Source organism: Periplaneta americana, chromosome 8 (assembly GCF_040183065.1).
Source record: "Periplaneta americana isolate PAMFEO1 chromosome 8, P.americana_PAMFEO1_priV1, whole genome shotgun sequence".
NCBI classification, from domain to species: Eukaryota; Metazoa; Arthropoda; class Insecta; order Blattodea; family Blattidae; genus Periplaneta; species Periplaneta americana.
The window spans coordinates 83,513,963-83,527,985 of record NC_091124.1 but is presented as its reverse complement, the minus strand read 5'-3'; the positions used below and the strand labels follow the sequence as shown (position 1 = coordinate 83,527,985).

At 34.0% G+C, this 14,023-nt stretch overlaps 2 protein-coding genes across 4 annotated transcripts in view; one reads left to right on the top strand and one right to left on the bottom strand.

Moving 5' to 3' along the window:
* Positions 1 to 14,023, top strand: part of LOC138704823 (ATPase family gene 2 protein homolog B-like) — a 463,635-nt gene that overhangs the window by 30,746 nt on the left and 418,866 nt on the right. The gene's annotated exons all lie outside the window — the stretch shown is intronic.
* The window catches only part of LOC138704821 (short-chain dehydrogenase/reductase family 9C member 7-like), a 152,567-nt gene continuing 149,991 nt past the window's right edge, over positions 11,448 to 14,023 (bottom strand). The window contains exons 7-8 of the mRNA XM_069833107.1: positions 12,292 to 12,393; positions 11,448 to 11,864 (exon numbers count right to left, since the gene is read on the bottom strand). Coding sequence (XP_069689208.1) covers positions 11,742 to 11,864; positions 12,292 to 12,393 — 225 coding nt within the window. The 3' untranslated portion in view covers positions 11,448 to 11,741. The remainder of the gene's footprint in view (positions 11,865 to 12,291; positions 12,394 to 14,023) is intronic.

Below are 14,023 nucleotides of genomic sequence, written 5' to 3'. Positions count from 1 at the left end.
CAAGTCTCACAACACAATAAATCACTAACAATTGGCTCTTTTTCATCCACATTACAAAGCCTTTCTGTCTACGGCTGAACAGAAGCCAGAAGTGTTAGGAAGAACTCATTGTTCATACCCTTCTACATATAGCTTGCTGCTGACATAGTAAAAGCTATTTCTCACAACATTCTTCAAATATTAAAGTACATGAATTCATATTCATCTATGCCTAACTAAACAAGTCGAAATTTGATTTTTGTCCACCTAGACTGGGAAAATTGCACACTGTGCGTCGGTTCATGAGTTGACATGCTAACCTGAATTACGCTGCCACTAGGCTTTGTTCCTCGTCTTGAAGCAGGTTACTTACCGTCGGTACCAGAGTCAACAAACTACTTTCAATGGCCTCGAAGTTTGGTTGAGTGTCTCATCTTGAAACAGGTTGCTCTGCTTCGTACCTGAGTCCGCACCATAATCTGAACCGACATATTTCCAAGCTGTTATAGGCCTAATTAGAATGGTACTTACAAACTGCAACTTCTTATAATTTTCATTGAGGCCACCTATAAGAAAAGGAATAGATCCTGAAGCTTCGGACTTCGAAAGAAGTCAAAGTCGCTTCCAGATCTCGTAAATATTCCAATGTGTAGAATATTTCGTAGACGGCGACATCAATATTCATGCCTGCCTTGGAGCAGATTGCTGAACGTTATTTCGGTATCATAAGATTATGCATATTGGTCTGCTTCTATGGTTACCACTTTTAATAATTAAATTATTTTGACATTATTTTCGTTGTCATTACGTCATCGTCTTCGTGATCGACTTCAAAGTTTAGCTTGATGAGTCTTTTCATTGTTTTCGCCCATGACCCTTCATTTGAAAATTATTCGACTGAAATTTCTTTTCATTATCTTTCATTTAGATTCATATTTCAGCTGAATTACTATCGGTCGTTTACACGAACTTCTAGAGTAGCTACGTATCATTCTCCGTACGATGGACATTAGTTTGAACTTTACGGTGCAGTACTGCTATTTCTCATTAGCATATCATCAATCTTCCATAGTGTATAATCACAAAATCATTCGAAAAAAACAAGAGAAATTGTGTTGTAGCGTGATATTTCTCAGAGACCAACTGCACACTTTCTTACAGACTCCGTTCCTGAAAGAGATGACAAACTCTTAAATCATCAATCAGATTTCTATCCACTGCAATATTTTAATAAGTAAGTTACTATAACTGTTTTTCTTTTTTTTTTTTTAGTTGGTTATTTAACAACGCTGTATCAACTACGAGGTTGTTTAGCATCGATGAGATTGGTGATGGTGAGATGGTATTTGGCGAGATGAGGCCGAGGATTTGCCATAGATTACCCGGCATTCACCTTACGGTTGGGGAAAAACTAGGAAAAAATCCAACCAGGTAATCAGTCCAAGCGGGGATCGAACCCGCGCCCGAGCGCAACTTCAGACCGGCAGGCAAGCGCCTTAACCGACTGAGCCACGCCGGTGGCCTGTTTTTCTTATTAACTTATTTCGTTTGATAAAAAGTTGCATTCCTTCTCCCAACTCGTTTAAATATATAATACAAATTTATACCGAACTCATTACAGTATTTATGTCAGAATGTAAAGAATTGTTTCTAAGCACCGTACCTCTCCACAATAAAAGGTTTCATTGTTCTTACAGTTAATTATAAACACAATTCATTCAATTTTCTACTTAGCGGCTTGAACTATATCGCATAAACACTCTTTACTTCTTAGAGGTTAGCAATGTCTACTGAACCCATAAGTGTACACTGTAGATGCATAATTTTACTTACTTACTTATTTACCTACAAAATGGCTTTTAAGGAACCCGGAGGTTCATTTCTGCCCTCTCATAAGCCCGCCATTGGTCCCTATCCTGTGCAAGATTGATGCATTCTCTTCCATCATATCCCACCTCCCTCAAATCCATTTTAATATTATCCTCCCATCTACATCTCGGCCTCTCCAAAGGTCTTTTTCCCTCCGGTCTCCCAACTAACACTCTATATGCCTTGCTGGATTCGCGCATACGTGCTACATGCCCTGCCCATCTCAAACGTCTGGATTTAATATTCCTAATTATGTCAGGTGAAGAATATAATGCGTGCAGTTCTGTGTTGTGTAACTTTCTCCATTCTCCTGTAACTTCATCCCTCTTAGCCCCAAATATTTTCCTAAGAAAACAATCCTATTTAATAACAGTAATTATCCACTTGAGAAACCATTATGAATAAAACAACAATGATTAGGTTGCAAGGCTGACTGTAGGCCTAGGACTAATGCATATGAAGAGTCCAGGGGAAAAAGGGGGGATGTCCACTTTTAAACAATTTTCAGGAAATCAATTTTAAAGTTTGAAACTCTATCATTCCGAAAATAATACTGACTAATACCTCCATTTTATTTTGTGATATTTATTGTTATATATTCTACCAGTATACAACGTGTGATGCACAACACTGGAGTATTATGACTTCAGTAATTAAAAATCTGTTTTGATGTAACCTCGTACAGGGGAAAAATGGGGCCCTGGCAACTAAAAAAGTGAATAAAGGGGGTCCTACTCCTATAATGACATTAATAATACCATAGAAAAAGAGCAAAGTATTAGTTAACTATAAAATCTATAGACAAAATTAAATATAAAATTAGCACTTCCTAACACTGAGTAATTGGTTCTCTTTCAGTTTGTTTCTGTTCATGCACAGCCACTTTTAGTGAAATATGGGTAGAATTTTTGAGCGTTTGGTCCACATAATACCTTTAGCTCTTTCAAATTCTGCCACTTCTCTTGTGATATCGGCAATTTTCCTAAAATAATTCAGTATAATATTATATTAATTACATATTAATTAAATAAGATAGCCTACTTAAAGTTGATTTTGTAAAAATATAATCCCATCTTGATATGCAGCCACCGGCATAGCTCTATCGGCTAAAGCCTTGGTTTTTCTGAACCGTAGCATAGGAAGTGTGTGGTGCGAGGCCCGTCTCGCTTCTCGCACGTCGCATGCGTCGGTTCAGAAAAACCAAGGCGTTAGACGCTTGCCTGCCGATCCGGATTTGCGCTCGGGAGCGGGTTCGATTCCCACTTAAGCTAATTGCCTGGTTGGGTTTTTTCCGAGGTTTTCTCCAATCGTAAGGCAAATATCAGCTAATTTAAGGCGAATCCTCGACCTCATATCACCAAATATTATCTCACTATCACCAATTCCATCGGCGCTAAATAACTTCGTAGTTGATACAGCGTCGTTAAATAACCAAGTAAATAAAACTTCATATGCTCTGTCTGGATACAAGAATTCTCCACTCAATAAGTTTGCATTCACTGGCCGTTTTCTAAGTGGAAGTCGAATCACAGAAGAGTAACAGGCACCATTGTAAATATCCATATTAACCATCATTTTTGGATGCTTCTGTTCTATTCGCAGTTCCCTTACTGGCCTTGATTGGAATGGACATTCCTTCAGGTAAAATTATTCCAAGAATGTAGGCCTAGTCTAATCTCGAATCATGGGATTATCGACTTCATTGACTTGAAATGATGGGGCTTGGTTCTGGCACATCTGATTATATTATTCCAGTCGTCAGGAATTTCAGTTTTTGATATTGTGTTTACAAGTCTCATATTCTTGACGCATTCCATGTAAGAAGGTCCCCGAATAGGGAATGTGACATGGATTGAACTGAACCTCTTTTTCTCATGCACCATATAATGGAGATATCTCACTACTATATAATTCTTATTTTGACCACTACAGCAATCACAGAACAATTCTGGGTGGCGAACATTAGAAGATAATTCAAATTCGCAATAGTGAACCAAGAATGAAATTACTTCATTAGCAACATTTTTTCCAGTTTTTTTTCTGTGTCAGTATAGAAAACTGGTTTAGAATCAGACAATTGGTGCACATTAAATGAATAAAAAGATAATTGGCGCTTATAATATGAGATGTTTGGTGTTGACAGATTCTTCTGGTAGTCCATCACTAAGCTCTCAACTTCTTCTGATTTCCTGCACCTGTTTTTAGATTTAGTCTTACGCTGATAAAATGTTTGTGCCTTTGCAAGATGTACTTTCTTTTGAACTTCTAAATGCTGTATTTCCTGTTTAATCTCATTCTTCCTGGTTGTATTTCTTATGGGCAAGCTTTAACAGCTCAGTACTTTATCCTTTTAACTTGACTGCAAATTCATCGCAAGTACTGCACGTGTTACATCTTGGGTACCCAAATGATATATTGAACTCAGTGGAGAATAGTTCTAGAAGTTTCATAAGTCTCAGAATGTTCATTATAGGTCTACAATCTCTTTACATTGAGGGTTTCAGGAAGATAAATTTTAGAAGTTTTCTCCATTGAGTAATGACTTGAACGACCTTTGAACGATTTAATATGCTCAATGACTTTGTCATGTGTACCTGTGGATAGTTTGTGAGGATGATTTCCATATTTTCTCCTGCCATCAGTTGGTGCTAATCCAGAAAATTTCAAAGAACGCTGAATTGTTTGTAGTCTCTTCTTCGTTATTCAATGGACAGATAAGAAGGCTTTCTGACACACAACAAAATCACCGATTCTTCCGTCTTCAGCATCATCTTCATTCTTCCTGCTCCTTCTTCGTGATATTAGTTGAACAGTGATGAGACCAGCAAGGCGAGAACTTTGTGCATTCCAATCAGCCAGTGCATTAAAGTCATGTAAATTATTATTTTCTGAATATGAAAGACTTGTAGTTTTTTCAAAATATTTGTTTCTGCAATATCATTCTTTACCGGCTTCAAAACTTTGGGCTCTTATCTTTTTGAAAGCATCATTAACACGTCCAAACCTCTTCCCCTTTTTTGTATTGGTACAAAAAGCTTCTGATACCGTACAGAGTCACACATGTTTGCACTTCAGTTGCTCTAGTAAAACTATCACGAATAATAATAATTCCTTTGTTGAAGCTAAATTTATTAGTGATTATTGTGAACTGGATTGTGATTTCAAACGCTATAATATTCAATCAACAGCAAGAAAAAAATGAAAAACTGATTGTATGACCCCTTCTTTCACTGTTCGACACGGAAATGCCCCCTTCTTTCCCTGTACAAGGAATATTTAACCAGCAATTATTCGGTAACTGAGAATTTTCTTCTCCTTTTCTAAGTGTAGATTAAATACACTTCATATGAAGTATATAAGCGAATGGAAATCTGAATTTTGCCTGAAAATGGACATCCCCCCTTTTTCCCCTGGACTCTTGATATGTATCAATAACAAAAAATGCGGTAGAAAATACATAACATTTTTTTTCTTTTGTACGGGGAAGGGATCCGAAGACGTACACTGCATCCTGAGGCTTATTGTGCTTAACACTCCTATTCTGTGAATGAACGGTCGCGCCTTTTACAGCACGCCGCATCGTGAACTTTACCCGGGCTATTGTATGGATGATGATGATGATGATGATGATGATGATGATGATGCAAAACAAATTATACCGGTATCCATTTTTTTTAATCGAGTAGTTGCTGCTGCTACTACTTTAGAGGTCTCCTGCGCCTATACGTGTGATATTCTGCGCAGAAAAAGTTATATCCTCCACTTGACAGGATGATAAAAACCTGCGTTTGACTCAAAATAAGTTACATCCAAAAAGCTGTTTGCTTCAGTTTAAGTTATATCATAGCTCTATTCTTTCGTTTTATTAACGTAATATACAACAGGTTTTTTCTTAATTTTGCTACTTTAAATAATTTTAATTGTTGTCTACCGTTGTAACAGTCAATGTGGTGAGAGCAAACTGAATTTGTTGTATTTATGTGAGTGGCAAGAGGTGGAAATATGGAAGATATGGTGACAGTTGGGGAAGGAAACGTGGGTTCCAGGAAGAGGAAACGTAATGAAACAGACAGGCAAAGAAGAAAGAAAGCCAGGTCTAGTGATTCATCTGCCTTTTTAACAGTAAACAGAGAAACACTATAGGAAACTATCAATAACCGTTTTTCTTCAGTGACAGTGGCTCTCCTGTTTCACTACTTAAGACTGAATGAAGTCAAAGCAGCGCCTGCCTGCAGCAACAAATGCTTCGAGGCTGATATCTGCACTCAAGGTAAGGATATTCATAATCTTCTTGAAAGGAGTGGACTGAATTTTAAAGAAGATCCTAAACTGACCTTTTACAAAGAATTACAGTCAACGCCAGCAGCTAGGAAAGAACATGATGAACCCAATGAGAACTGTAATTGTGTTGATCTTGAACCTCCTGCAGAGCATGAGTAGAAATTCCCCAAAAGAACAGAATATTGGTTAAAGTTTGGAAAGGACATCCTTTCTTACTCATTTTTAAAATGTATCCAAAATTAGATCTGCATTTTTCTGAAAATTTCAGCGGGCAATCTTAAAACTGTTATATTTTTCAATAATTTTGTATTTTATGAAAATAATATATAATTTGCAATGATAACAACTATGTGTATAATTTTCATTGGTAATCATAAAATTAGGTTCTTATTCATATGAAAATTTCAGCAGCCAATCTTATATATATATATATATATATATATATATATATATATATGTATATGTATATATATGTATATGTATATATATGTATATGTATATATATATGTATATGTATATATATATGTATATATATGTATATGTATATATATATGTATATGTATATATATGTATATGTATATATATGTATATGTATATATATATGTATATGTATATATATGTATATATATGTATATGTATATATATATATGTATATGTATATATATGTATATATATGTATATGTATATATATGTATATATATGTATATGTATATATATGTATATATATGTATATGTATATATATATGTATATGTATATATGTATATGTATATGTATATATATGTATATGTATATATATATATTTTCCAGTAATTTTGTAAAATACTATGAAAATAATCATTTGTATAATTTGAACTAATAACCATATTCTTTGTTCAATATTTTACAGTACTAGCAAGTTCAAAATTAATATCTACTCACATCACGATTAAGTGCAAAACAAGTTATACACGCAGATCTGTGCAAATCAAGTCATATCCACTTTTTAAATTTAAATAATTTGATGCAGGTAGAATATTGAAGATCAATATTTGCTCTACAATCATGTTACTGTAGAAGGAATTGGATGATGAAAGAGAATTATAAAATACACTGTAAATATACTGTGTGGCACATTTTGTTCATTTCTGAGAAAACGTTTCTGGGGACATAACTTGTTTTGCATTTGAGCTCTTCATATGTGAATTAATGATGGCGAATTGAGTCCGAGGTCTAACGCCGAAAGTTATCCAACAATTCTGTTTCAATTGGTTGAGGGAAAACTTCGGAAAAAAACAACCAGGTAATTTGTCTCAACCAGGATTTGAAGCCGGGCCCGCTCGTTTACGGTCACACTGGCTAACCGTTACTCAGCGGTGGACTATAAATATTTAGTCGTTATCTAGTTATAAACAGGCATAGAAAACTTAGTACAGATAGATATAGGCCTAACATCATGTACATGTCTGGAAAGGGAAGTTAAGATATGAAAACTTTTGAAATAAAGATAAAATATGGAACTATTATATTTATAATAAGAGCGGCATATGACTGTTACGAATTGAACACTTTTACCAAAATTAGAAGAAAGGAAAGAAATCTAAAGAAATAAATAAAAAACTTCGGAATATGTATTATATGACTTTCTCGTATTAAATTTCACTGTACTTGGTTAACATGTTTCGGCCTGCTTTCGGCCGTCATCAGTACAGGTTGTTGCTGGTCTTGGTGCCTTTTGTTTTGTTTCCTGTAGGGGTGTGTTTGTGTAGTGTAATGTGGAGTCGAAGAGTGTGTGTATTCTGAAATTGAGTTGTGTGTTGAGAATTTCATTTGGTTGTGTTTTTGTGTGTTTGCATATTTCGTATTGTTCTAGTGTGTTTAGTTTCTGGCCTTTTGGTTGGATGTGTAGGAATTCCATGTCTGTGTTGATGTCTCTGTACTGTAGGTGTGATTAGCATTTGTGATATGTTCTGCATATGTGGAAGTGTTTTGTAATTTTGTTATGGCTGTGATGTGTTCTTTGTAACGTGTTTCAATTGATCTGTCTGTTTGTCCTATGTAAAAGTTGCTGCAGGTGTTACATTTGAGTTTGTATACGCCTGTGTGGTTCTGAAGAAGGCCAATAGCAGGCCGAAACATGTTAACTAGGTACTGTAAAATTTAACATGAGAAAGACATATAATACATATTCCGAAGTGATATAGTGTTAAAAGTTGTGTAATCAAAATATATAAAGAAAGTAAATCAATTGTTACACCAAGGGTGAAAGTAGATACTATGTAAAGTAAGCAAAAATAGTCAAGAAGACGAGTGACCAAAAGAAGAAAAGAAAAATTAAATAAAGGAAGTATGAAACTGAAAGTCTGAAACGACACAAAAATGGAATATAGAAAGGAAAAGAATGTTACAAACAAAAAAGCAAATAGAAAGAAAGACAGACGGAATTGAAAGAAGAACTGAAGAAATAATGAAAGAACCACGTAAAGTGAGGAGAGAAATGGAAAGAAGACTTAAATACAGAAGAGAAAGAAAGCAGAAAAAAGGCCAAAATATAAATAAAATTGAAGCGAAAGGAAGTAACAAATGCATAGAAGATTTTATTGGGAAGATGAAGAAAGAAAAACAATGAGCTAGAAAGAGATTAAATAGAAAGTAAGGAAGATAGAAAGAAACAGAGATTGAAAGAGGATTACAAGAAGAGAACCAAGTACTTAAGTAGCTTATGAACTTTAAATATTTGTGTTAATAGAAATAAATTTTGATAACGCGTATTTTAACATGACCATGTGTTTTATTGCATTAGAAAATAATCTGTTTGAGGTTTTAATCTGCTGCAGCATGAATACGCTCCGAGGAATAATAATTACAATAATAAATACAGAGAAAGCAGCTAGATTAGAAATCACACCGTGCCACCTATCAATCCTTATTTAGTTTGCTCTTCGTACTATTACAATTTCGCTGGTTACTGTTTCGCATTAATCACATCTGATCAGTTTCAGTTTTATTATACTTGTGCGAACACTGGTATTGGCGATGTCTTAAAAATATTTCTGTCAAGTTTTATGTGCGTAAGTACTGTGAACCACGTCGTGTGGAGGAATCCGAAGTATAGATGAGATAAAAATGTTAATTTTATTAATAGTTTATAAAATAGAAAAAAATTAATATTTAACAACATAATAGGCCTATATTTCTACGATTTTATAGTGTTTTAATAAATTTTACCTTGGTTAATCAGAATTCAGTAGATTAACATTAAAAAGAATTCACTATTTTCTTCATTTTCATTGAGTTTCCTGAGTAACAACGTCAACAATTACTGTAAGCGAAGTACGTACATTGTTTTCTAGTTGATCTCATGACCTACTCTATTTCTATGCACTAAAACCAGACGTAAGTGCAAGTTTGAACCAATAAATTATTGAGATCAGCGATAAATTAATTAGTTTAGGAAATTTTATATGTATTAAGTATAGCTACTTTTGTATATATATCATTTTTTTTAAGTTATTAAGTTTGTGCTTTTGTGAACTAATATCAATATATCTATCATCATTACTCTATTTCTAAGTTCTGTAACAAAATGTGATCTTATGAAGCTTGGATCGACGGTTTCTGCATATCTAAATATGTTCCTCTGTGCTGCAACTCTTCACCAATAGAAACTTACATCGAAGAACTCATAGCAGCATGCGGCATTTTGATGTGAAGTTGCGATATTTTATGCTGTACCTAATCAATTTTTTTAATCTTGTTTTGGAATCCAATTCACTATTAAAACTATTTAAATGACATAATATAACATTTAAAAAATACCAAAACGATAAATTCTAAGCGTAAACCACCTAATAACAAGGTAGTAAATATTAAAAATTTTACTGTGGATATTCCATTTCTTAATAAAAATGTTTGATTAATAAATTAAATTTGAGATGATCTAACAATAGAACTGTGAGTAGGGTGTAACCAAAAGTATGGAATTACTCGTTTTGAATGAGTGAACTTCAGATAGGCGGAATAATACGTAACATCTGGAATAAACATGATGATTTAATTTATTATAACAAAAATTATTATTCAGAATGCAATAAATAAAATTGTCATTTATCAGGAGGAACCTCATCAGTTATAGGTGAAAGAGATGTGTTGGAGAAAACTGATAATGTTTTCGGAAGTAATTCTGCAGATTTCGATTCTCATTAACATCCTAACTCTGAGTATTCAGAAGACAATGAAAAATGTGCGGCATCTGGGGAACCAACTAAAGGAATTGGAAGTAGATGGAGAAAAAGGAATCCAAGCAAATTGAAACGCAATGCGAAAAATATTAATGTAGGCATGTCTTGACATAAAATAAAAAATCACAAAATGCTAATATTTCTAAAACCTCTAAATTGTAACTTGTATGGATTTAAGTGCACTGAAAACATTTCTGAAGAGCGACGAAAGGAGGTTTGTTCAATCTATTATAAGGCAGAAAGACTTCATTGTTCATTAATACATCAGCAGCACTTCAGGAAGGAGGAGGAATCGCAAGGATCTTGACAGGGTCACTATTTACGATTCCTCCTCCTCTGTGTTTGGAAGCAATCAAAATTGCCTTGCTTCTGATACATAGCGTTTTCAGAAAAAAAAATTATTCGTAAACTCTCAACCTTCTCTTTGAAAGAAATACTTCAACCTACAGGAGTTGGCAAAACTGTTGATGAAAAGAAAATCCAAAGATGAGAATGGTGATGTTATTAATTGGCTCAAAGTAAAGTCTTTCAATTACACGAAAGAAACATCTTGGATTCTGAAATATAGGTGTGGGTATTCTGATGAATATAGAGTAATCAAAATTTGTGGAGAGGGACGATCATTAGTTTGTCCAAAACAAGCGCTAGCAAAATTTATAGATTTTTTTGTTTTCAATTTATAATGCGTAGTGTAGGTTTGTGTGTATTTTGTTTGTGTGTTGATGTAGGTTTTGCATCTGCTTTATGTTTCCTTTGTATAGTATTGGTATTTTGTCTACGTATCTGTGCCAATATATGATGAGGTCTTTGTTTAGTGTATCTTAGTTTAGTATTCTAAATCTTGAACACATCTACTTACTTTTGTATAAATTAATGTCGAAAATATACACGTGATAACGAAACCAAAGCACTGTCTCAAATTGTCAAAACCGCATTCAAACCTCATGCTGTAATTTGCTCTGCCCTTGGCTCCGCTCAGCGTTGCCAAACGTACCAATGCTCCGGCTTGTAACTAAAGGTGGCTCTGACACTGCTCATAAATATAATTGTTTTCCAAATATCATGGCCATGGTTCACTCACCGTTGAAATAATTATAATGTATAATTAATGTTTTTAATTGCAACACTTTAAACTTTAAAAATCATTCTGTAGAAAAGTGTATAAAAATGAATACCCTTCTTCTTTCGCTGTATTCTTCAATTTCTTCTTCTCTCCTGCTTGTGTCTAAAAGCTTCATCTTTCAGGAATAGGTTTATCTGTAACTTCACATTTCTATTGGTGCATTACATCGATTTGCAGCAAAATATTAAAACTTATATCACATATATTTCAAGTCACTCGTATGTTTATGTCATTAATTAACAATTATGTATAACATTCACAGTTCTTGCGCCTATGTCTTTTTATCGGCAGGTATTTTTTCTGCGATGAGAGATAGCATATCGACTACCTCATCAGACATTGCGGCACAAATTTTGGTTTGTATGTAACCTATTATGCCAGGGACGTAATGGAGCTGAAAAAAAAAAGAAAAAGAATTAAATTTTATGGATTTAAAAACTGTTTATTTATATTAAATTTTGTGTTAAATACAGTCTCAATCCAACAAATATTGTCATTGGTCATACCACACCTTTACCAGAATTTAACGAACCTTTAGCATTAATTATTTGGAAAGTGTAATATTCACACTGAGTTAATTCTTCAACTCAAAAATAATTGTATTTTCCAAAATTTCCATTAATCTCCGCCAAGAGTACAAATCAATCTCCAACAATCTGCGCCGACACCAATATTAAAAAACACAAATGATAAAATTAATCTCCATAAATACCTGTCCCTGCTTATGGCCAAAGGCAAGCATGATATTCACTAAACATTAAATTAACACTGAGGACATTTCTTCTCATGTGTGCTTTTTACATAAATATCTATACACTTACTTTTGGATTTTTTCCGATTGCCGCATGCGCTAAGGCGTCTACAACTTCATATACCGCTGATTCTGGTCGCGAAATCAATTCCATTGTTCTGCTACCAAGTTTCTGGAAAGAAACAAACTCTTCAATGTATGTATTTCGTATTATGTTTAGTCAACAGTTCGAAGATAGGGTGGCCAGTTTCTTTTCCCCTCCATTGCAAACATTACAGCAGCGGTGATTAAAATTCGAACGGCAGTTATTACATGCAAGACAGCTTAAGAAATACGGAGACGGGGGAGAGGTACTTTGCATGAAAACTACAACCAGTGGTGGTTCGTGCACATACTGAACATTCCATAGCTCATTTCCTGTCTATCTCTAGCTAGACGTGCTTTGATTATAATCAAGCAGTATATTCATTCATTTCAATAGCTTTATTGCAAGGAAGCAAATCGTTCTATATTAATTCATGAATAATTTAATAAGGAAAAAACAGGCCTCATTTGTAAGATCACTTAAAAATATAAGAAAACTCCTTTTTCAAACAGATACATATTAACTTAATTATTGAAACAAAACTTAACCTTCAATTATTTTTTGTTCATCTTTCTGAAAAGGAAACAAAGTTCGGTTGAATGTTACACATGGAAATTCTCAACTGCACTATGCTTTCGTCTGTAAGGTGGAACCTGTTTTTTTTTTTTTGTGCTTAATAATGTGTTGTGTTTTTGTGTGTTTGTGTTTAATAATGTAATCTTGTGAAAGCAATATTGTAGACAGAAGTAAAATAAAAATATGCTAATATCTTAGCAGCAAACGTTTTATGCATAGGATAATGGAGTTTAATAGCTCGTTCCATTCGTGCAATGCATATAATATTGAGTCAGTTGTTCTATAATATTAGGTTATTATTACATGAATAACTAGTAAATAACTGATAATAGATAAACTCATATAAAGATTAAAAGTTCGTTCCATAATGTCTGACAGGAGATGTAAACATTGCATCCAGAGGGGGAGGGAAGTATAGGCCTAATTGCTATTCAACCAATGACAGAGTCTCATTGTCTTGAAGTTGGGCCCGGGTATAAAGCTTCAGACCGCTCAACTTCAAGATAAACGTGGAGTGATATCTCTCCCATTGGTTGAATAGCAATATTATACTTTTCTCCTCCTCTGTCGACAATGTTTACGTCGCCTGTCAGACATTATGAAACAGAGTATAGTAATTTTATCTTTCAAGAGAATAAAGAGGCTTTAAAATATTCATGCACGTACGGAAGAACAAATTTACAACATTTACTGATCAATAATAATAATAATAATAATAATAATAATAATAATAATAATATTACTAATAATAATAATCCCTTTTATGTCTGAGTATTCAATGTGACTTGTTGTAATGCTTCTGTTGCTTCTAAATAATCTAATTGAACCGTTGAGCAAAGGAGAACGAAATTATTCCTCTTCCGATACCTTATTAAACCTTCTGTTCCTGCTTGTAGAAACAGAGGGCTTGTAGAATGACATGATACCGCCACTGCTTGTTTTCAGTACGTGAATGGAACAAACAGCAATGTACAGAAAACTCTCCTTATCCGTTTGAAAGTTTCTGATTACACGATGTAATCACGATACCAGTGATGGTCACCGCTGCATTACAGACTAGTAACATAGTTCACTAATCAGACTTGAGATGCATGAAAAAATTGAAGTGTTTGATACCAAAACGCGGTAAGTTCATTTTTAT